The sequence below is a fragment of the Chinchilla lanigera genome, unplaced genomic scaffold, assembly GCF_000276665.1.
Source record: "Chinchilla lanigera isolate Chin_1 unplaced genomic scaffold, ChiLan1.0 scaffold00028, whole genome shotgun sequence".
Taxonomy (NCBI): domain Eukaryota; kingdom Metazoa; phylum Chordata; class Mammalia; order Rodentia; family Chinchillidae; genus Chinchilla; species Chinchilla lanigera.
This window is the reverse complement of record NW_004955429.1, coordinates 518817-544604: the sequence shown is the minus strand read 5'-3', so window position 1 is coordinate 544604 and position 25788 is coordinate 518817. Positions and strand designations below refer to the sequence as shown.

Sequence of the window (25788 nt, the reverse complement as noted above, 5' to 3'; positions counted from 1 at the left end):
CAATTCAATAAAAGCCATCATCTATGACAAACCAATGGCCAGCATTATACTAAATAGACAAAAATTGAAAGCTTTCACTCTAAAATCAGGAACAAGATGATGATGTCCACTGTCTCTGCTCTTATTCGATGTAGTCCTGGAAATTTTATCCAGAGTAGTTAGATAAGAGAAAGAAATAAAAGGAATAATGATAGGAAAGGAAGGAGTTATTTTATCATTATTTGCAGATAACATGTTACTCTACGTAGAAGACCCCAAAAGCTCCACCAAAAGACACCTAGAGTTAATAACCAAATTCAGTCACATGGCTGGTTACAAAATCAATGCTCAAACACCAATAGCATTCTGGTATACAAGAAACAAACTTATTGAGAGAGAAAGGAAAGAAACCACACCCTTCACAATAGCATTCAGCAAAATGGAATACTTAGGAGTCAGTCTAACAAAGGAAGTAAAAGATTTACATATTGAAAATTACAGTGCTCTGAAAAAGGAGATCAAAGGGATATCAGGCAATGGGAAGATATCCCTTACTCTTGAATAGAAAGAACCACTATAGTGAAAAGGGCCATACTCACAAAATTGTTATACAGATTTAATGCAATTGTGAACAAAATACATTTAGCATACCTCACAGAACTAGAGAAAACATTCCTAAAATTCATCTGGACCCAGAAGAGATCTAGAATAGCAAAGTAATTCTAGGCATCAAAGGCAAGGCAGGAAGTACAACAATCCCTGACTTGAAATTATATTACAAAGCTCCTGTGATAAGATCAGCATGGTACTGGCAAAAAAACAGACCCAAGGACAAGTGGAACAGATTAGAAAATGCAGACACAACTACAAACACACTCAGCCACATTATCTTTGACAATAGGACCAAACATATTCACTGGAAGAAAGATAACCTCTTTAATATATGGTGCTGGAAAAACTGGCTCTCCACATGCTGAAGACTAAAACTAGACCCATGTTTATCACCACGCCCTAAACTAAAGTCAAAATGGGTCAAATATCTAAATATTAAAACAGGAACACTAAATCTACTAGAAGAAAAAGTAGGTAGAAACCTTGAAGACATAGGAGTAGGCAAAGACTTCATAAACAAAATCCATACTGCATGGGAAACACTTCAAAAAACCAACAACTAGGATCTCATCCTATTAAAAAGCTCTTGCACATCAAGAGAAATCACCATTGGAGGGAAAAGACAACCAACAGAATGGGAAAAGTAATATTTTAGCTAACTGTCCCTCAGGTAAAGGACTTATATCTAGTATATATGAAGAACTGAAAAACATCAGACCCCCCAAATTCAAAGACCCAATCCAATAATGGGCATCTAAAATGAACACATACTTCTCAGATGAAGAAATACAAATGGCAAATAAATACAAATGGCAAATAAATACAAGAGAAAATGTTCAACATCCCTGATCATTCAAGAGATGCAAATTAAAACAACACTAAGATTTCATCTGACCTGAGTAAGAACGGCTGTCATCATAAATTAACCAACAAGAAGTGCTGGAGGGGCTGTGGGGAAAAAGGAATGCTTTCTCACTGTTGGTGGCAATATAGACTGGTACAACCCATGTGGAAATCAGTTCCTCACAAAACTAGGACTGGTGGTACCACTTAATCCAGCTGTTCTTCTTCCAAGTATTTTCCAAAACAGATTTTTAAAGGAACCAAATATACCATCTAAAGAAATTCATTTCGTGTCTAAAAACATAAATAATTTATACCTGAAACTAATTTCAGAGAAAATACAATTTATTTTAAAAGCTTCAGAAGGTACAAACAAAGTTGATACAAGGATCTGTTTAACAAGAATATAACAATTTTCACTTTGATCATTTACTGAGCACCTATCTAAAAAATATAACCATTTCTTCATTTTCTTAAAGTGTGTGTGTATTTGCAGTATAATGGTGTAAGTTAGTGAAATGCTTGAAATGATGTATAATAAAAATGTGTCTTCATTTTCTCAAAAACAAACAAGGAAAAAGGATCAATAGGTTGAGGTTTTTGCTAGTCTAACTTATAGTCAATAATTACTCGACCAATCTCTTTCATAATTTGCAATAATGTATGTGAACTCTGAGTAGAAAATTGTCTTCTGAAAGAAGTGGATAGTTTTATTATGACAAAATATTGAGAAAATTAATTTGTATTTTAAAAAGCCAACCCAATTCTCTCCCTGAAACAGGGCTTAACTTGCCACACCTACAAAGAACTGGTTAATCTTTGAACAGGTATTTGGAGCATTGCCTCTTTCTTGTTTCATAAGTTCTGAAGACAAAACAAAGAATCAGCACCTGCTTAGCTAGAGAAGTAACAAGTTATGGACCAGAAACATCTGCAACTGGCACTGAATGATGGGCATTTCATTCCTGTCCTGGGATTTGGAACCAGTATTCCTAATAAGGTAACAATAATGTTTGGGGCTTGCAGATTTAAGGCAAAACATCTTAGCATGAGTGGAAGCTGGCCAGTATTTTCAAATTTGTGTTCCTGTTACTCAGGGGACTCATTTGGATGTCCGTTTTTTCAGGCTAGAGTTAGCCCATGTATGAGAGAGCAGGTAGTAACATTTTACTCTGCACTGTGATTTTCTCTGTGAAGACCTGCTGATTATCCTGGACTCCACTTTGCTGATTGCTTGTCTATTTCATGGCATGATGCAGGATGTGGAACCCGACAGTCAGGAACACTGCTTGTCATTCTTGGAGTCTGATTTCAATGGGATTGGTTTGTTTCTGTAATTCAAGGAAGTTTTCCTTTTTGCAGGGTGATGTGATCCAGAGAAATCTTTGTGGTAGAAGTTACTAGAAACAAGGAGCATAAGAAAGGTGGAATAATGTTGGTGTTCTGCTGAGGAGCAGCCTTCTGGGCACTGCTCAGCAAATACTGGACCTGGTGGGCTAGATAGGATATCACGGGCACCACTCTCCATCCTGGTGAATTTATCTGAAAGGAAAATGTAACATCATATGGGAGGTAAACTATACTCCAATGAAGCAAGTCTAGTTTCTTGGTCAACATTCATATACACTGAATTTGAAAGAAGAGTGTAGAGATAGAACTCTAACACAAACATGAGCAAGTGGGTAAATCATTAAGCTGAGAAAATATTTTCATTCCCACATTATTGCAGATTATCCAATGTGTGGCCAAGGTCCAGCTACATAAAACCTGAATGTCATGTGTCTTATCTTTTAGTCATAAACAAATATTGAGAGACATTTTGATGATCTTTAATAACACTTTCTCTTCATAGAGCAAATAGACATGAATGATGAATAAGGACAAAACTATAGATTCAGACTTGGTAAATCTGTATTGGTGAATAGCCCTGGTCTGGGATCATGAAAGGCTGCAAGAACAGAATTTTCTAATTTCATGGAAAAAAATATAGATTCTGAAATACTTCAAAATACGTAGAAAATAATTTGATTTTAATTTCAGCTTTTTTCTTTCATAAAAGCACTTTAGAATCTTCATTCAATTTTGCCATACAAACAGTCCATTTTGAACAGCTATAATGAAATACCTGAGACTCAGTTATTTATGAGAAGCACAGATTTCTTTCTTACAGCTGCAGAAGTTGGGAAATTCAACCTGGAATGTACTGCAACTGCCAAGGACCTTCTTTCTGTATTATTCTAATGCATAAGGCAGAAGAAGAACTGGCAGCCTCTAGCCTTTTTACTTTTAGCATTAATCTGTTCATGAGGTCGGATCCCTCACAGCTAAACTCCTATCATAAGGCCCCACCCACACACCATTACATTGAAGATTATCTTTTCCACATAGTACTTGGGAAATACTATGAATGTGTCCCCATGGTATGTGGGACACATTCAAACCATAGCATAAGCAAAAATTTAAAACTTACTCTAATCATAACTTTACTAAAAGAAGTAACTTTTATTTTCAGGGGAAGCAGCTGCTTCACTAATTCTTCATAAATTGGTTTTAATTTCTTACATTTATAAACTTTATAAGCATTCTTTGGGGATATTGTGGTTTGGTTCCAGACCACTGTAACAAGCTGAGTTACATGATCTTTTTGTTTTCCTTCATGTTTTCAAAGATATATTTCCACTATACTCTATCACTTGGGCAAGAGCATTATGTATAAAAAACAAGGTATATGACTTTCTTACAAAAGATTTTATTTTTTAAAAAAGGCTTTTGATCATCTGAACTTTTAGCAAATTTAAATCTTGTTGATGTAAGGTCTTGCCTTCTTAATGGGTGTTAACTGATCTAGGCGATGTTTGCTTAAGGTTGAGATGAATGTAGAAATTTCTTAAAATAAGACAGCAGTGAAGTTTTCCACATCAATTAACTATGCCTTTCATAAAATATAGGTCTTTCACAGGCAATGTCATTTGTAGGATTTTTATCATAGTATAGTGTTTCTAAAATTGAAGTCAATTCTCCCCACCCTTAGTATCATCAAATTACTTAATTTATTTATTTATTTATTTATTTATTTATTTATTTATTTATTTATTTTTGGTACCAGGAATTGAACTCACAACCTTGTGCTTGCCAGACAGGTGCTTGTGTCCCTGAGCTACATCCTCTGCCCGATATTATCGTATCAACCAAGATTATGTAATACTCTCAGTTATTTGTTGTTATCTCAGCAATGTTGACAGCATCTTCACCAGACAAATATTGCTTCTGAAGGAACTATTTTCTTTGATCACCCACATGAAACAACTTATCCGTTAAAGTTTTACAGTGAGACTGCAACAATACCACCATATCTTCAGTGACCACTTCTAATTTAATTCCCTTTTTATTTCCAACATATCTGAAGTTACTTCCTCACCCCAAGTATTGAGACCTTCAAAGTCACTTCTGCATGTTGGAGTCAGTTGGTTTTAAAATCTTGTTAATATTGTTAATTTGAGCCCCAATCCATGAATCATGTATATTTTTAATGACATCTGGACTGACAAGTACTTTGCAGAAAATTTTCAATTTATTTTTCCTATATTCAGAAGAGGAATCCTTATTAAGGAAAATTTATAGCTGTATTAAATGTATTCTTGTCAACACATTGATCTCCACATAGTGTCTTTGGTTGCACCTCCAGGTTCCCAAAAGTAAGATAATAGAGGCTACCAAATTAGCTATTGATGCCGGATTCCGCCATATTGATGCAGCATATCTGTACCAAAATGAAGAAGAAGTAGGACTGGCCATCAGAAGTAAGATCGCAGATGGCATTGTAAAGAGGGAGGACATATTCTATACTTCAAAGGTATTATGTGTATGTTATTCTGTGTGTATATTTATTTAATGTGATTATATGGGGATGACAATTATAGGATGGATCACTGGCTATTTGATGAATTATTGCTTATTTGTACAAGTTTTATGCACATTGATTTATGTATTAAAACTAGGATCCAAAACAGATAAAGTGATGTCTTTGTCATCATTAGGGTACCTGTACTGGTGACTTTAATGTTGAGACACTTTACTTCTTTGAGTCTTAGGTTAGAGATATGTGATTCCTTATTGACTAGAATAAGACAGTAAAATGATTAGATTCTGGCTTTTATGATCTCTTGTGCAACTTTCTGAAATTTTTTTCATCTAATTTTAAATTTTCACTTGGTCAATTAAAAAAAATCAATGTAAGGAAGGTCTTTAGTATTAGAAAGATATACCTAAAATCTGATTAGTTGTGTACAGAACATATTAAAATGTTCTCAACTATTCTGCCCTTTAATTATTAGATTAAGAGACTACTAATTCTTCCCCATTGAGTTGAATAGATAAAGATTTAGAATAATTTTGTGTACCACTTTATAAATTTAATAAAATATAATTCATGTAATGGTCATTACCACTGAGAAAAAACTAAAGTCTTGATTAATTTTCTTCCATTTTAGTAAATATGCTACCAATAAATAAACATAATAAACTTTGCATGTACAAGACAGATGAAAGCAAACTAAGGAAAGCACTGGCTACATTTCCCCTCTGTTAAAGAGTTTTCAACAAGTAGAAATTAGCTAGGCCTGGTGGCACATGCCTGTAATCCCAGCACTTGGGAGGCTGAGGTAGGAGGATCATTGTGAGTTCAAGGCCAGCCTGGGCTACAAAGTGAGTTCAAGGCCGGCTTGACCTGCATAGCAAGACCCTGTCTCAAATAGACAAAAAAAAAAAAAAAAAAAAAAGTAGAAATTCTCTCCGTATTAAGTGAAGCAAGTCAACAAAGTTGGCTTAAGTTTTAATTTCAGATTTTTTTCTTTAACCTCTGTAGCTTTGGCCCACATTCAGTAAACCAGAGTTGGTCCAACCAGCCTTGGAAATGTCACTGAAAAAACTGCAACTGGACTATGTTGATCTCTATCTTATTCATTTTCCAACACCTTTGCAGGTAAACATGTACACAAGCTCTGTCACTGACAATATCAGTTTAAATGTTATTTATGTAAATGGTTAAATGAAGAATTTTTAACAGAAAATAGTGTGCCCTACACCAGAGAAAATCCTAAGTACCCTTATTTTGAGGAATTTTTTAATCCTTCATTCCACACTTTTTGCCTCCAAGAGAACAGATTTCAACAACTCAAATCCTGTGTCTCAAAGACTTGCGGAAATAACAAAAGCCACCTTTAAGGCAAAAGGAAAAAAAAAATTACTGATCCTGTTTGGTATTTCTGCATGCCACTAGACTATCACACGTCCTGTGGGATATGGGGTCTGTTGTTTTCCCTGGGTCAAGAAAACAATCCATTATTGCTGGATATTAAGGCCATGTAATTACTTCCTTACCCAGTGAGAGACAGAGATCTTTCTCCAGGGGAAAATGCAGGGGCTGACAAATGTGACAAAGGTCAGATGGGACCCTATTAGACTCTGGAAAATAGCACGCATTAAATATGCAAAAGATGAATGATTACAGGAAGCCTGTCTTCAGAGGACATTTCTTATTACTTCAGAAGAAAATACTTTACAAATGTCAGTATGTAAAGTGCTGCTAACATGCTTCGTGAAGCCTATTATCCTAGTCCCAAAAACACTTGTTCAGTAACTAGTTGTGGCAACACAAATTCATTAAAATCTCTAAAGTGTCTGCTTCTATTCCAGCCTGGAGAGGATATTATACCCCGAGATGAACATGGAAAACTATTATTTGATACAGTGGATCTCTGTGATACGTGGGCGGTGAGTCCCTGGAGGAGAGAGCACAGAGGCAGGAGTAGGAAGACAGGGTCAAGTTTGACCTCCAGCTGTGAGAATGACTTGTACACTGTCAGATCTAGACATTTAGGGCCTCCACAAGGACTAGTCTGATGGAGTAGTGCCTAAGAATGTTTTGCTAGAGTGTAATAGCAATAGCAGAGAATAACTGAAAAAAGTAGAGATTGGGATCTCTTGCCCTCCACATGCAATGGTTTCTTCCATTTGCTTAGGAAGGAATAAGAATGTTTTTTTCCCTGGTGTCACTATCTTGTTCTATTTTTGCAACAAATGCTTGTCTCTACACAACAATCTCCAGCATTTCTCTGCAGTGCTCCTTCTAACCGTTCTTGCTGGTAGGCATATTGGTTTGAAGATAATCTCACAAGTTGTTCTTCACAACCTGTTTCTCTCCAGGCCATGGAGAAGTGCAAGGAGCTGGGATTGGCCAAGTGCATTGGGGTGTCCAACTTTAACCGCAGGCAGCTGGAGATGATCCTCAACAAGCCAGGCCTCAAGTACAAGCCTGTTTGTAATCAGGTGAGTGCCCTCTGACTTCATTCATTCTGGTTTTCTTTCCCATCTGCTACTCTTATTTGGATGTCTCTGTTTCCCACTTTGCTCTATTTGTTTTGCCTTTGTGGTGCAGAGGAAGCTTAGAGCTGAGACTTTGGGAAGGCACAGATGATCATTCATTATGATTCTGCTTGAGAATATCTTATTGAAACATATGGGGCATTTTAGCACTAAATGGTGTATAAAATGTAGGGGAAGTTGAGGTCATCAAGAGGGTGGGTGGGGTGGAAACTTGGCAAATACTCATTATGTAGACCTCAGGAGAAGATGCACTTTCCTTGGGCTATGCACGATGACCACAAATTGGGTGGGTGCAGCTGCTGTTAAGAGCACTATGCATGGGAATTAGAGCCATGAAAGCAGGCCATGGTCACAAAAGAAGCCTAAGATATATTTTGGTTGGAATTCTAATTCTAATCTCTGGGTAGATTTTTGATGTTTGAGTCTTTCATTCTGGCATTCTCCTTTTAGTCTGGAGGTGTAAATATGGGAAAAATTTACTGTTGACTTTGATAGTCACTCAGGATATAGGAAGCATATTACTCATTTATGGTAATATTAATGTTGGATGAAATCAACACTCAGATACTTACTAGAACATAGAGCTGACCAAAGTGTCTGGGCATATTTTGGTCACCTATCAATCGTTCAAGCACATACATTTTGTGTCTGGTTCTGAACTCTTACTTTTAGATAGCTTCTAGGAATGTAGTAGTCCATCTTAATTGTAAAACAGAGCTTCCAAATTCATGAATTTACTATGCAATATTATCTTGTAATGGAAATATTAAAAATTATTGTCATTTCAATACTAATTTTATCAGAATTTCTTATGACAATGATTTCAACCCATTAGAACATTTGAAAGAATAATGAAGAAAATCCATCCTTTCCCACTTATACCCTAACTTTCTATGTTGTCATATGTTGGTACGAGTGTGTGTGTGTGTATTTCCATTTACGAGCATATTCTGCTTAATCTCTTCAAAGTAAATTCTGTAAATGACTGTTCACCCCTACAAACAGAAAAAAACATCTCCTAAGAAAAAAAATATTCCCCCAACAGTTACAGTTGCATTATTAAGTCTAAGGAAGTAATGACTCTCTCTCATCTTTTAATATCTACTTCACATGCAAATTTTCCATTATTTTTCCAAAATGTCTTCTATACTTGCTTTCTTAACCAGGGTAAACTTGTGGTTCACATGTAAGTTTTTATCCTGTTCTTCAAGCTCTTTAACCTTAAAAGACTACCAGTCATTTTTCCCATGATGTTCACATGAAACTTTGCAAATACTCAATACTCGTCAGATTCTTTACTTGTAATTATGCATAATTTGGTTCTATATATTAAATTTTGTATCTTAGAAGTTAGACCAGCTGCTTTATTATATTGTTAACCATCTTTGGTAAGAAAATATCCATAGCATGTCACATCCAGCATATTTCATCCCAGTAGAAAGCACAGAGTGACAGATTGTCTCACTGCTAGTGAGGTGACTTTGTTCTCTTTGTTCCGGTGGTTATAATGGGTCTTGTCTTCATTTCTTTTGTTGGTTAATTTTTTTGTTTATTTGTTCATTCCAGTGCTGGAGAAGGCACCCAGCACTTTGTGCATCAGATCTCTTCTTTGGAAGCCTCTGCTCCCTCTCTGTATTCCATAGTAGTACGCTGCTGAATAATAATCACCAATGGAAGTTATGTCTTAAATAAATTCTCCACAGTAATTGAATATCTGTTGATGATTTTTGCCCAAATTTATTTACTTCATGGAGGCTTATAAATAGTACTTTTTTTAACTATTATTTTCTTTTTCATACCTTATATTTTATAAGAAAAATTTATATATCAAGTCAAGATAAACTATAATGTTACCTAAATGGTAATAGAATCTTTAGTAGCTTCTCTTATCAATCTTCTGAGAATTGAGCTATCATACTAGTCATCAAGAAAAAAATGTCTTGTGATCTCTTTCTGTATCTTTTACATTAGAATCAAGGATTTTTTTATATGTTTGAATTGATTTTTCTCATTTTAAAGAAGAAATTCCTCTACTGTTAGCAAGGTCCCTACAGTTACTGAAGACCGCTGGCCATAAAAATTCATTGTCATATATTTTTCTCTCACCCATGATGTAGGCAGGGGACAGAATCCAGTCTAGGGAGCATCCTAGACCCAATCCTCTTCCCTGAGGGCCTGTCCACATGATTTTGTGTCCTAGATGAGACTAGCATCTTTCGTCTGCTCATTAGGTTAAAATACCTCTTATGGCTTCTCCGGCCCTAGATGAAGAGAACAGAGAAAAGAGCTCTTGCAGCTGCCACAGACCCTCCTCTCATTCCTTGGGGCCAGTATCTCCTGTTATTGCTGCTCTTCATAAAATAAAAAAATTTAATGTTTTAGAATTATAGTCCCAATTTTGACCACTGATAAGTCCTCCCCATTGTTCCATTTCAGGCCTTGTCGTTCCTAGATTTTCTTGCCATTTGGAGCTCAGCTGAGCCATTTGAAGTTCTCCAATTTGAGCCTTCAGCAGTTTGAATGATTGGAAAATTCGTGTCTTTGTTATTCACACCTTTGGCAGCCCTTTGCAGGGAGTAGCTACAAAGGTGCACGGAGAAGGCAGGACAGTGGGGCATCTCTGTTGTGGTTTGTGTGGGAATGGAAAATGTTAATCTTAACTTGAAGTCCCCAGGTAGAATTTTAGCGATCTGGTATCTAAAGGTACGCTTGGATTTTAATGTAATTATTTTAGGTATCAGTGTGATTGCTGGTCTATGTTTATGATAAAGTCAATAAGAAACAAAAAAGATTGCTGACATTAACAGTCTTATTGGAAATTTATTTACATAAAAGTACTTAGATTCTGAAGAGAAGAGAGAAATCCTCCATCTGGCCCAGTCTTGGTGACTTTGGGTGACCAGTGTCTTGATGGAGGTGTTAAAGTGACTGACCCACGACGCTCGTTGGTCTCACAGGATCCCATTTCAGAACTCATTATTCCTGGTGGAACTCTCTGGAGCTCATGGAAGAAGTAAATAGAGTGTATTCACTTGTTGCCTTGAGCTCCCCCACATGCTTCAGTTTTCAGGGCTTTCTGGCTTTTTGTTTTGTTTTATTTTTTTTGGTTTTGGTTCATGTATTTATACTAGCATCAACTCTATCCCATAGTTCAGCGAAGTACTGCCCCATAGGTTAAGAGCCCTCACTCTCAGCACAAGGGATATCACTGCACACCCACTGCTGCAAGGTACCACGGAAGATCTCCTGGGACAGGGAGTCTGCACACTCAGTACCTGCAGTGGTGACCCTTGGGTGCCTTCTTTTGCCTTGGGCTGTATATGGAGAAGACAACCTATATAACCACTCTTCTGGCATGCAACTAGCTTCATCCGCATGTTGCCTGTAGGTCTCAGAGTTGGTAGGAAAACGGACGGTGTGCTTTGATTTCATGTAGCCTGTGTTATGAAGAGCACTCAGCTAAGCAGAGCAGCAGCGGAGGAGCCACTCTGGCAAGGCATCCCTGTAACCAACACATTGGCTGACCCCCAGCAACTCCACAGCATCCATTCTTGCTCCAGTCGTCAGAAAAGTCTCTAACAAAATTGGCCAGCATTTAATTAAAACTTAGCACTTAAACTGTCCCTATAATTTGTAGAAATAACTTTGTCTAAAGTACATAGCCATGACTGTTTACTTTTGCCCTTCTGAGTTTGCGGGTTTTTTTTTGTTTCATTCCTAGTGAATCCCATTTTGGATCTGCACACTTACATATTTTGTTTTGCTTTTTAATTTTGCTTTGTTTGACCGAAAGGTTTTTGGTTCTCTATCTGAATCTTTTCTGTTAAGATGGATATTTGCGTTTACTCAGGAAATTCTTATTTTAGTTGATCCTAGCTGGAAAGTAGGCATTAAAAGTGTTAGCCTTCAGATTATATGGGACTAAAGAAAAAATGTAAAGGTTTTAAAATCAAGTTAATGGTATATAAAAATTTAATTCAAAACTTGCACATATAAATCTGTGAGTTCAGCCTATAACCAGGTAGGTTCAACTTGTTTCATCTTGTGAAAATGTAATTTAACTTGAAGTGTTGGGAAATCTGGTAAATTTATATTGCCATGTTGCTTTGTGGTACAACTAAAATCTAAACAAGAAAATCTCTGACAAGGGGCTGGAGATTTAGCTCAGCGGCAAAAGCGCCTGCCTGGCATGCGCAAGGCCGTGAGTTCGGTTCCCGGTACCGGAGAAAAACCAAAAAAAAAAAAAAAAAAAAAAAGAAAATCTCTGACAAATTAGTCAATTTGCTGGTACAGTAAAACAGATACTTTGAGAAATGTTAATACACATTTGATTGTATTGCTAGTCTGTCAGGAGTATAATTATCTGTGTTAGATGTTTAAGATTCCATAGCCATTGCTTTCTGTATCACAGATAGAATGACTTTCAGTGCATTTTCCTATACAAATAAATAACTTAAAAGTATTAGATGTGCTCCTCTAATATCCCAATTTTTCATGAAATAACTGTCACAAATAAATTTGGTAAATATAAATTGAACAAATGTTCATATATGTACATTACAGAGAGGAAATAGCTCAGTCATCAATTACATTAAACTACTGAAGCATCAATTGCTAAAAACAAATTCAAATAATCTTGGCTTCTTAAAATCAAGAAGGAAGCCATTATATTTTGTTCTATTAAGTGTGTTTCATAAATCATTTGTATGTAAAAACACTTTATGATGTCCCAGGCAAGGAGGCCCATGCCTATAATCTCCAAACTCTGGTAATCTGAGGCAGGAGGATCTTAAATTTGAGCTTTCATATACTAGACATTTATGAAATAGACCTATGGTTTATATGCCCACCATGACACAGGGAGAAAAAGAGAGAGAGATAGAGAGAGAGATAAATTCTTATGTTTTTTGCTGTCTTTGTTAGATTTTTTTTAGATTGTAATGAATCAGGAAAACTTAGTCAAAAATTATGTTTTTTAAAACATATTTGTCTTTAAAAATGCTTTTTATAACTATGGCTAAATGAATAACTATTATTTTTCCAATCATACACATTATATGAATAATAATAATTTTGTTATATGAATAATAATACTGCAATTTTTAAAATAGAAAACACTAAAATCTCATGGTGTTTCACATAATAATCATGATGGGTGTCTAAACATATAACTTATAATTGTAGTTATCAAACTCAGAAAAACACTCTTCATAGCTATAAACTACATAGAGTTTATAGCGACTTTGAATAGCATGGGTCATGTGTCAGTAGTGAGTAAAAGGCAATCTTGTTTTATTCATCATTCATCTCAAATTAGTTGAAAAAAATTTTAATGTAAGATATGTATAAGACTAGGTAATTTAAAGTAGTTTTCTCAAGATAAAACTTTTATTCAGATTTTATTATTGCATATAACCCAAATTTGCTGGTAAGCTAACTTAAAATTTAATCAATTATACTAAATATAAGGATATATGATTAAATTATAGCAAAAATATAATCTTAGAAGCCATATATAAGTTAGTAGCCAACACTTTTAAATAATCTGGTATTTTTCCTGGACTGTGTAGGCTTGAAATACCAAATAAAAGAAAAAAATACCAAATAAAATTTAATTTCTTATTGAAATGTGATAAAATATGTTCTAACTAGTAAATAAGCATTCATTCATATAGTCTGTGTCCAAATTTTTACAGTACCTTGTTTTTCTGTGGTATATATCTAAGAAATTTTAAGGTGCTGTCATTACAAAAAAAAGTGAAAACAAATGGAGTTTACTTATTAAAATGTTACCTTTACATTCTATATGATTAGAGTCCCTTAAGATTAAATTCTTGGAGAAAAGAAAAATTTAATTTGGAATTTTGAGGTGATTCCTTAGTATACTCTATTACTTGATTTTACAATTTGTCAACAAAAACCAATGTATTATAAAAGTAAAATCATATGCTTTCTTCCCAAATGATAATTCACCTTGGTTAGTATGAAAGGACTCTGACAAGCAGATTTTTAAATTTTTATTTTTATTAATACATATCTGCAATGCATAGTGATTACTTTCATCGTAGATAGTTGCTAAAGGTACATAAGACATCTTATTCCTTTTTAGGTCCCCTTCCCCTCCCCCACGCCTTCTCCTTAGTTCTTGGTTCCTTTCCCATTTGCAAAAGATCTCTCTCTTATTATTTATCTATTTCCTATTATTTATCATTTATTCTACTCTTTAATTTATTCATATATTGGGTTCTCATGTAAGAGAAACCATGTGATATTTGTTTGTATGTCTGGTTTATTTCATGTAACACTGTACTCTCACAGTACATCTCTTTCCTACAAATGACACATTTATCATTTTTTATACCATAGTTGTGCATGTTGTGCATAAATACCACATTTTCCTTATCCATTCATCTGTGAATGGACATGCTTCTGAGATTTAGCTATTATAAATTGTACTGCTATAAACAGAGGTATTCATGTATCACTGTAATATGATGTCTTTACCTCTTTCAAAAGATGCCTAGAAAATGAATAGTGAGGTGACTGGAACTTCTATTTTTAACTTTTTGAAGAATCTCCACACCAATTTCCATAGTTTTTGTACAGGTTTGCATCCCTGCCAATTATGTGGAAGATACCATTTGCCCATATCCTTGCCAGCACTTGTTATGATTTGACTGCTTGAGGATAGTCATTCTGGAGTGACATCAAATCCAAGTGCTGTTTTAATTCACATTTGTCTAATGGTCAGAGATGTTGAAATTTTTTTTTATTTATTGGCTATTTGTACTTCTGAGAAGTATCTATTTAAATGCAACCTTTTCACTAAATTAAACTTGTTTTGTAGACAAAATAATTTTCTTTGATTGAGTAAAACATAGGAATTAAAAGAGTCATATTTCTTTTTTAAATCTACCATTTAAATTGAATTTCTTCTGCTCTTGCTAGTTTGTTTTATATTTTTCTTGTGAACATTGTAACAGTTGCCTGTCAAAATTCTGTTTAATACTTAATGATGCCAACTGTGACTTACAGAACAAAGGAGATGAAATCTAATAATGGGTCATCATCAACATTTCTTTAGGAAAGGCAGATTGAAAATGGCTGCTTTCCTGGTTATGGCCACACCACACATAAACTCATTTTTGAAGATATTTTTATCTTCTCTCTTCAGTGAGCAGAAAGATAACTCCTGTCTAACAGGATCCTACCTATCCTTGGAGTCCCTGTTAGTACAACCAAAATTTTTCTTCACCCTTCACACTTGCCTTTAGATATCTTGGACCAAATTCTTGCATCTGGAATGATGCTATATGCAAGGCTACAAGAATTGTTTCCCTGGGCCAGATATGGAATTTCTTGTGTCTCTGTGTAGTCCAAAATCTGTTCTATACAATTGTTTTTTCTTAAGAATATTTGTTTTATTCCTTTTTTTGTTTAGGAGTTAGATTATTTTTTCTTTCAGGAGATAGTGTTATCTTCTCATTTAAAACTTTATGTTGCACAGGTTTGAAAACTCATGTTTCCCTTCACATTAATTTGATGGCTTCTTATAATCTGATGCCTTGCTATGTTGTCCATTTGCAGGTGGAATGTCATCCTTATCTCAACCAGAGCAAACTGCTGGCTTTCTGCAAATCAAAAGATATTGCCCTGGTTGCCTACTGTGCTCTGGGAACTTCACGAGATGAGCGATGGTAAAGTCAATAGGGAGTTTACTTAAAAATCTATTGTCAATTAAATATTTTTGGTCACATAATACTCAGTATTGGAGAGGTCACTTGCAGCTGGTTCAGGGAGGGGGTAATTGTAATTCTATCAAATTTACAGATGACACTGATACTTCTCGGCCCAAGATCAGAGCTACGTAACTCTGTTCTAGAACACGCACCTTAGTGTCTTTTGGGAGACTCATAACAAACCTAATTTTTAGCTTCAGGGCATGAGCATTTTTGCCTTTTGGTCCAGGGTGGACCCAGCCTCCCCAGTTCTCTTGGAAGATCCAGTCCTTTGTGCCATGGCAAAAAAGCACCAGCGATCTCCAGCCCAGATTGCCCTTCGCTACCAGATGCAGCGAGGAGTTGTGGTTTTGGCCCACAGCTTGAATGAGAATCGGATCAAGGAAAACATGCAGGTAATGTGGGAGCCGTGGACATCAGGGCAACCTCCACAGTATCTTTCACATTTGTGCTACTTTGTAACCTCTCAGACATCTTTTGGCTGAGTGACATTCTCTATGATAGTCCATTTGTATTTATTTATGGGAATTTCTACCAGCTTTCTCCTACTATGGCAGCAGGAAAGGCAGCATGGATGGGTGGTGTTAGGACCGCACAGAAAACAGAAAGGTGGGTTTCAACATCAAGTCTGCAGTGTTCTAAATAACTCCAGGCCAATGACTCTGTCTTTACTCTTTGCCTGAAATGAGGGAGTTGACTTATGTGACTTTATATATTTTTCACTCAACTCTGTCATGAATTTTCAGGACAACAATGCCCCCTTCCTCAGTACAGCTTGGTCTCCAGGCAACTAGCCCAGCCTCTCATCACGTGGCTCAATTCCAAGGCAGTGAGAGGAAATTTAAATGCAGCTTTCATGTCTAGGCTCAAAGCTAGCACACCATTTACGGTAAGTTGTAATGAAAAGTGCAAGCTATAGGCAAGACCAGATTTAAGGACTTGAGTAACAGGGCCCACTTGATGGTAGAATGAGGGGCTCTTTCAAAAAGCACAGGGTGCAGAGACAGAGAGATAAAGTATTAAGGAATATTTGAAATATTAATTTACCACATAAATTTATTCTAGATATTAATTTTTGAGATTCAGATATAGTGTTGATATAGCAATTTCCCAAATTGTGTTTGTATTTTCACTCTCTTTATGACGTATTATAATGAACAAAGTTTCTATTCCCAATGTTGTCAAATACTTCATGGTTTTCTCCTATGACTGATGGCTGCCTAACTAGTGCTACAGTGGGAACACCACAATGTTATACTACCTTGCTTTGTGGAAGTATTTTAGATTTTCCTTTTAATTTGACCCTTACAACTAGAATTGCTTTGCTAATATTACATGAAATAATGAGACACATACACATACACATTTTTAAATGGATATCCAAATGTCCCAGCAACAGTTACTGAAAATTTAATATTTTCTCACAGATCTGTATTGCCATTTCTATCATATACCTAATGTTCACAGTATCTTTTTGACTTCTCTCTTGTATTCAGACAGCTTATTTATTTCTCTGTAGTGTTTTAACCAGGTTGGAAAATAAGTCACACTGTGCAGAATGGTAAAACTTCTTCCTAACTCTTCTTTTTGAAAAATATTTTGTGCGATGTAACTATTTCTTTACATAATTCAGAGCTGGACATGGTGGCGCATGCCTGTAATCTCAACACTCAGGAGGCTGAGAAAGGAAGATCCTTGCGAGTTTAAGACCAGCCTGAGCTATAATGTGAGCTCAAGGCCACCTGAGCTGCATAGCGAGACTCTGTCTCAAGAAGACAAAAAAATTGAGAATCAGTCAATCACCACTAAATAGTACATTTTAAGTGTTTTCTTGATAATACATTGAAACTGAAAATCATGTTGGAGAGAACTGAACTTTTGACAGTAGTGATATTTGCAATCTAAGGTTGTGATATGAATTTTTAAATGTTTAGGTTATATTTTAGTATATTTCAATAAATTTCATAACTTTCCATTATATACAGTTTTTATTTCTTTACATTTATTCAGAGGAACTAAAAAAACTTGATTTTCTTTTGATAGTTTCCTCCTTTTCAGTAGGATAATTTCCAAATATATGAAAAATTTAAAGCATAGAGTTCTAAACACCTCCGGCTAAGGCCAATCAGTTGTGATATAATTGACTTTTCTGTCAGTATCTCTTTTTTAGAGAATTATCATTAATTTATGGACCTATTAGCAATTTGTTTCAATATGTTAGCAATTATTGACAATCTTCTTGGTGCTTAAACTACTCCTAATTTAGATGATGACTTCCTTTTCAAGACACTTGGGTTCCCTTTGATGATATTGTCACAAGGTTTTGGATAATATATGCCTCATTAATATGACAAGAATTTGTTTTCATTCTGTTTACTAATGGAATACAAAAATTGAACCCTATTCATGAATCTTGCCAACCAATTGTTAAAAATTAGTTTCTATATTTTTTGAATCTTCTACATACATCATCTTTCAAAAATGTCTGTTTTCTACCTTTTCTAGTTTCTTTTAAGATCTTTTCTAGTTTCTTTTAAGATCTTTTCTGTAATACTCAGTTTTAATGTATAAAGGCTTGGATTTCTATTTCTTTTTCACCTAACCTCCTTCACAATTTGCATGTTTTATTCAATAACACTGATAGACTTTAAAAACTTTTCATCTATTTTATCTAGTTACTGCAGTGCTAAAAATTAAAGGCAGGGGCATAGGTATGCTAGGCAAGTACTCTACCCCTTCTTTATGTACTCAGCACTTCTTTCCTATTCTATATATTACCTCTACACCATTTAGTTACTTTTACTTGGATTACTTTGATTGACAGGATTGAGAGTAACACTAGTAAAACGCTTTTATTTGTTGGATAGGTATTTGAATTCCAGTTGACCTCAGAGGATATGAAAATTTTAGATGGCCTGGACAGAAATTTTCGGTATAATACAGCTGATTAGTAAGTATCTTTGATAAACATGTTGCCTCTACTTTTTTTCTGGGAAAGTGTAACACATATTAAAAGTTACCTCAATATCAGGAGACAGTGACTGGTTTGAGTCAGGCATGAGATGGGATCTCCTTTCTGTAAATAAAACCAGGCTTACTGTGGATTTCCACACCTGGGCCTCTGCACATTTTATTCTGTGAAACTTTCCATACCAGCCATGTATGTTATATGCTAAATATAGCATATATACTATATATTCTCTGTAGTTAAATTGTTAAATATATCAATTTATCTTAGATTAGAGAAAAAATGAAGAATTAGGTAGGGACATAATTTAAAGAGATAAAGGAAGTGGCAATTCATGACTAATATTTCTACTTTTTGAGTGTTTTAATAAGTAATGATTTCTATCACTTTATATTTTGTGTTGGTAAAGTACGGACAGTGCCACATTAAAAAGAAACCTGTTAGAATATGGAACTCTATCTTATGAGTGAAATGCTTTCAATTTCTGAATTTAACAAATTATGTCAAGTGACAGGTAATGAGGAAGTAACTTATGAATTAGCACACTGGAAGTGAAATTGCTAGCAGTGGCTCATATACCCTGAAATATGTTTTAATGCTGACCAATATCTGCACTTGTCCTTTTCCAAAATTAGAAAGAATCAGCCTCTCTCATTGAGAATTAAAAATAAGATGGGATAAGGTATTGATTTTGCTCATTGATACATGTGGCTTATGAATAATAATATGAAATTTTGTGTCTGTGTGTTCTTTGAAATTCCAGGCAAAAATTGACTATCAGAAATTTAATTATGCTTACAAATTCATTTTAATGCTGGGCATGGTGCTGCATGCCTGTAATCCCAGCACTTGGGAGGTTGAGGCAAGAAGATCACTGTGAATTTGAGGCCAGGCTGGGCCACATAGTGAGTTCAAGTCAATCTGAACTACACAGTGAGACCCTATTTCAAACAACAATAAAGCAAACAAAAAATTACTATAATGTCATGTTCATGAACTAAGGAAGGCAAATTTAAAACCAGTCATTAATTAAAATGATTAAATTTAACTCAACGACAGCTTCATTGAAATCATGTTATCTCCCTATAATGGAGTTGAGCTGATGTTATGCATTTTCTGAATTTTAGTTTGGCTGGACACCCGAACCATCCATTCTTTGATGAATATTAGCACAGAGACCTTTGCCATGGCTTCCATCAGAAGCCCCTGCTTATGAGTAATGATGCAGGAGATGTTTCAGAAGCAGCTTTCTGGACACAACACTTCTTGTCCCTGGATGCTGCCTGTCAGCGGATACACAGCTGGCTCTAAGTCTACGGGTCTGGAAGGGAAAATATGCATCTTCGTCACATCCAGAAGAATAATATCTCATTGTCTGTGATAAATATTCATACCTGTACAATCTATTACTTGTGTGGTGTGTTTCCTTCTAAATTGTTAGGATCCAAAACCGATTTGCCTAGAGGTTTGTGGACAGCCAACTGGAAGTAATAATAGCCACTTTACAAAATTTCTGGGGTTGGAGTAGCTAAGAGTTCTCAGGCTCAGGAGAAGTGGCAGGTGGGAAGTATTTACAAGTCATTTCTCCTTTTAAGATTTTTTCATGGGTCCCAGTCTCCATATTCTTTGTTACATGAATGTACATGTCATTGCACTAAGACATGATGTCTATTTTCCCACTTTGTAAATCTGGTTTGGGGTCAGGGATATAGCTCAGTGGCATAAGCACCTACCTGGCAAGCTCAAGGTCCTGAGTTCAATTCCCAGTAAAATAACATGAAACAAAACAAAACAAAACAAGAACATGTCTGGTCTGGCCCATAACTTGCACTGGTAAAATAATTTGCCATGAGCAATGACGTGCCGTTCTGAGCCTATGCCAATAAAGTCTGTTTAAGTTCTTACTACCTGCCTGGGTTAGGCCACGTGATTTGGTGACACATTGGCTAGCTGACGAGATGATGAAAACTATAAGGAGAAGAGCTGAGGCACCCCTGAGCACTGCCCAATCAATATGCAGGCTCAGGGATGTCTCTGTGTACTGAAAATACTATCCAGAGCAGAAGAAATAATCATCTGGGGCCAGGCTAATGGTTATATTATAAGTAAATGAGTGTTGTATTCAGCTGCTATGTTGGAGTTGGTTTACTATATAGCTCTAAGATGACACCATAATTATCTCTCATGCACAAATGAAAAACACATTTATAAAAACACTTCACAGTAGAAGGAATTTAAATTGACTAAACAAGCATTTTAAATCATATGAATACTCAGGGAATGCCAAATAAAGCCATTATCATTTGTGGACTGAAAATCAACTAATCCTGCTCCACCATTTCAGAAAACCAAGAAAAGCAGGTGTTACTTCCATAGGACTATGCCATGCATTGCTAACTTAATGTTGAAAGCAAATCTCTGCTCTCTGCTCAGTCTTAAATGTAACCAGCCACACTATCTCTTGCATTGTAGACTAGAACACTCAGTATATATGCAAAATGTATGTGTAAGTGAAATGTTACATGATCCAAAAATGTTTTGAGAGCTTTCAGTGACACATATTTGTGAAGGATACTGTGTAGGGGCCCTGATATCCTAAGTGCCATTTATCACCTGGAAGTTCTCTTTGCTGTGTTTCTCACCGAAGCCGTGCTGAAGCTGATCACAGAAGGCAGTCAGGCAAGGAGTTCTCTTTGAGCGTTTTGTCTTAGCACAAAGGATTGGGTGACCCAGGAGAACCAGGGAGCTCTGGTCTACCCTGGAGGTAAAGGCAGAAATGTCCTGATGCTGTGCTTCAGTTGGTCAGTGCGCTTCACAGAAGACTAAGATGCCCACTCTAAATCACTGCTTCTGAAATGTTTCCTAGACCGGCAACAGCAGTGTCACCTGAGGTTCTCAGAAATGGAAGTTTTTCACTGTGCCTAAGTCAGCAGAAATTTAACTCTAGAAATCTTAATATCGTGGTACTAAAAATATTTTATTAGCAATAGTGTTTAGGTAAGTTCCTGTTTACTTTGATTTAATTTGCTCATTTCATTAGGTTTCTAGAACACAATAGGTATCAGTCTTTTGACTTTATGTAAATCTAGTAATGCAATTTGATTGAGATAAGGGTGACATTCTTCTTGTACATGGACAAGATAGGAAGCTATTAGATAGAATATTACCATGAAGGGGAAAAATTAAAAGTAAGCGAAGCTGAATTTTTTTTGTTTGTTTGTTTTTTTGAGACAGGGTCTTGCCATACAGTTCAGGCTGGCCTTGAGCTCACTTTGTAGCCCAGGCTGGTCTCGAACTTGCAACAATCTTCCTGCCTCAGCCTCTTGAGTGTGGGGATTACAGGCATATGCCACCATGCCCGGCTACCTCCAGATTCTTGTTGGGTTAATAAGACCTATTTTAAACTTCACTTACGACTTCATCTCCTTCCTTTCTATCCTCCCCGTTTTTCTCCTCTCTTCCTCCGGCTCTTCTTCTGCCACGCCAGCTCAATAAACTGAATTTTTAAAAAAAACTTCTGTGCAATATAAAATTGGAAATGAAAATTAACCTTAACATTCTCTTTAAAATATTAACTTAATATTTCAACCCCCTGGTAAGGTCTTTTAAAAAGCAAGAAATGATATTTCTAGGAGAATTAAGTATATGCATGGACAAGATCTTGGATTCTAAATAACCTGCTGCTGTACAAGAAGACAAGCCACGTTCAGATCTGGAATCCTTGCAGTCTTGGATGCTTAGCTACACCAAAGCAATGCTTTGGTGAAAGACTCAAGAGGTTGAGTCTGAAGGATAAGAGAACCATTTTGCGAGGGATATCACTAGTGAGATTTGGGTAGATAACTAGATCAAAGCAATAAGTAGAAAATCAATTTGATATATAATGTAAATTAAAACATGATTACATTATAACAGATACAAACACACAGAGTGAGAGTGCTAAAATATTTACTCCTGATAATTATATAATGATTGCTATTATAATAAGTGTTCTCAGAATGTTGACAAATAAAAGCAAGGTATTAAGTTTCCATTGTCTCATAAGAAAAACTGTAGTTTATATTTATTTGATACACAAAATTTTGACATTAAAATATCATCAAATGAATATTTCACAATGAAAATAATGTTTTAGTTGTCCCAATGAAATAAATGAATCTAGGCAAAGATCACCAATAGCTACTCAACTATTACATAAAATTTGTAGAGGAATGTGACTTCCTTTCTTGGTAATTGTCCTTCAGTAGGTTACTAGTAATTACAATGAGCAAAATATGTGCTTACAGGGAAGTGATCGGGCTATAATTAGCTGAACCAAGAGATTGCTCTAACATCACAGTTTTAGTTACTTTCTGGTCGCTGGGACACAACACCAGACTCCCTCAAACTAAAGGAGGAGAGATTTTTTTTTTGCTCACAGTTTCCAGGGTTTCAGTCCATAGTCAGCTGGCTCCAAGGCAGGGCAGCATGGCAGTGGGGCACGGCAGAGAAGAAACAGCCCATGGCATGGGGGCCAGAAGTAGAGAGAGTGACCAAGGGAGGTGAGAGGGAAATAGACCTTTCCAGACTGTGCCCCCAGTGATCTATCTTTTCCAATCAGGCTTCACCTCCCAACATCATATTTAGCTGTAAATTCATCAGTGAGAAAACCCACTGATAAGTATTATATTCCCATGACCCAGTTAGGTCCCAAAAGCCCTACCTATGAATTCATGAATCTTTGGGAAACTGTGTAGAAATAATCCAGAGCAGACACTAACCTGAGATAAACTGTCATTACCTGCTCCCTTATGGCCTGAAATTTGAGGGATACAGGATAATAAGGACATTTTCTTGTCAAAAGTGATTAGCACCAAAACTCTCCTCCATCTAGGGACATACTCTACCACTGAGCTATACCCAGACTCTTCAGGATTTACCTTATTCCATCAATGATTTAACCCTTCTATCTTCCTACTATTATGTAAAAATTTGATTATGGTGTGCTCTGTCTCTATCTTGATTAGGTTTTTGTGATCTATTAACATTTCTTCCTTGAATTCTGAATTTTTCTGCCAGTGTGTATGTCATGTATGCTTTCAAGTATTCCTGGGTCTATCAGCTGATATTGTTGAAAATACTAGAATTTGTCAAAATTATCTGCTAAAATGGCTATGGATATTATGAGGACTACATTGCTCCTTTCACATAGTATCAAACAGTTCAATTGGCCTCTGTTTCTCTCTGTTTCTTTTTTTACTCAAATTTTCTATAGAAAATATAACCTCTATGGGGAGGGTAAGCCACAGTTCTCTGTAAAGGTGACCAGAGTTTACTGAAGCCTTCCTTCACTTTCTGCTTTCATTTCTGCCCTTCTCCATTTCACTGGCACCCCTATACACATACTTGTCCACTGTGCTCTAGGAGAAATAATTTTTTGGACAAGAATATTTTTCTAGGTTCACACAGTCAGGTATGATTTGGGTAAATGTCCTTCAAAAACTCATATGTTAAGGAATTGCCCCCGAGTCACACTGACGTCTTAGAACCTGTAAGAGGTAGGGCCTACTGAAAGGTCTCCCAGTCACTGAAGACATCCTGAGATGGTAGAGATGGGACTTTCCTCTTAGGATTTATTCCTTTCTCTTTTTCCCTTTTTCTTCCACTCATGAGGTTAGGGCTTCCTCTGTCACATTCTTGTCTTATGATAAATTGTTTCCCAAAGGTCCCAAAGCAATGAGTCAACCAGCCATGGACTGACCCTCTAAAACTGTGAACCAAATTAGCTTTTTAAAAAATCCTTTTTATTAAGTATTTGTTATACGAATGGACATCTGAGGGTTGCAATAGAATTTGAAAGCCATCTTAGATCACAGATTGAGTGGCTGCACCAGATGGCAAGTGGGATAAAATTTTAAGATGACAGATAAACACTTTTATTTTAAAGGGAATTTGTACTGATATGTACAACAATTTCTTAGATTTATTGTTTTTAAAAACCTCAGAAAACTCTCTTCCCCAGCAAATATGCCCATTCACCTGCTGGGTACCTATGCAGTCTGTCTTCAATGAGAGCAATTTCTCCATATCCTGGAGCAGGTAACTCCATTGATTTTCTTCTGATAGGACATTCCTTCCTACATAGTGCACATAAATTTTTATACACAAATTCAGATGAGTATGAAGAAGGCAAAGGTCCTTGTATCTTTGAAGCTGATAGTTTTTGGGGTGTTTTAACCTTGATCCTTCTTGGCAAATTGTAGATGAAAAACCTCTTGTTTCACAAATGTAGAACAAATGTCTTGTGGTCCCTCCTGCTGTTGTTCTGTGTTGCTATTAACACATTCTTTGTCTCAAATGCTGTGCTCCATTTGAGTCCAGCTGCTCTGCATCTCCATGAAGGTTAGGCTAATTCTAGAGAGAAAAGAGATGGTTTGTGCCTTGAAGTCTCAACTTCTGAATGGGATACACAAGAACAAGTGAAAACGGCTTGGGATAATTGCCATAGAGTCAATGAGGATGGATTCCAGGCTGTAAGGGAGAGGAGACTCTACTATCTCAGGACTCCTTTTTGTTGTCTGGGTTATAGAGATTTTTCTTTCTGACCATGTCTGAAAGACATCAGCCAGACATCAAAATTTTGGCCTTCACATAGAAACAGATTAAGAACTACTGCTCATGTGTCCTGCAGGTTAGTATATATTTTTTTATGTGATAAAAAACTTAAGGTTTTCCTGGTTATTTTTAAATAATCTTAATTTGTCCTCCACGCCAAGGTTGAACCCTAACTTCATAGATTGTGGCCTAAAGTAGATAACTAGCTTCAATAAATCTCACCAAGGAAGATATTTCTATGCACAATCCAGCCATAATGAGATCTTCACATCACCTATATGATGCATCATAAAAAAATTAGGTGCTAATTTTGTGTGTCTCAGAATTCATTTGTCACAGAAAGCTGCTGTATCATAAAAATGAAGAGAAAAGGAAATTTATCTGTTTGGTTCTGCCCAGTAAATAGTTAAAATAGCAACGACAATCTTGTTTCAAAATGTAGAAATCTGACCATGATTCAGCTCTGTGTAGAGGTAAAGAAAATAAAAATAATCCTAATATTTTTCTAGCTAACTCAAAGGAAATTACACTGTAAGTAGTAGACATGATATCAACCATAGTAGGTAACATTTTGAGTGATTGGTACATACCAGGCAGAACTTTCAGTGAATCCTCACATAAGGTCTATGAAGTAGTTTCAACTTCCAACTTATCTGAAAGAAATTGCTA

General features: G+C 35.9%; 1 protein-coding gene across 2 annotated transcripts; it reads left to right on the top strand.

The window, feature by feature from the left end:
* Window positions 1–2304: 2304 nt before the first annotated feature.
* LOC102022412 (prostaglandin-E(2) 9-reductase-like) lies at window positions 2305–19931 on the top strand. Of its 2 annotated transcripts, none has more exons than XM_005386853.1 (9): window positions 2305–2434; window positions 5120–5287; window positions 6299–6415; window positions 7129–7206; window positions 7639–7761; window positions 15406–15515; window positions 15787–15952; window positions 18425–18507; window positions 19653–19931. In XM_005386853.1, exons 1-9 carry the CDS (start codon window positions 2351–2353, stop codon window positions 19693–19695), a joined length of 972 nt encoding a protein of 323 aa, XP_005386910.1. In that variant the 5' UTR covers window positions 2305–2350; the 3' UTR covers window positions 19696–19931. The 2 variants fall into 2 exon arrangements, with proteins under 2 accessions (XP_005386910.1, XP_013370847.1); XM_013515393.1 differs by having other exon boundaries at window positions 7111–7206.
* The last annotated feature ends 5857 nt before the right edge of the window (window positions 19932–25788 follow it).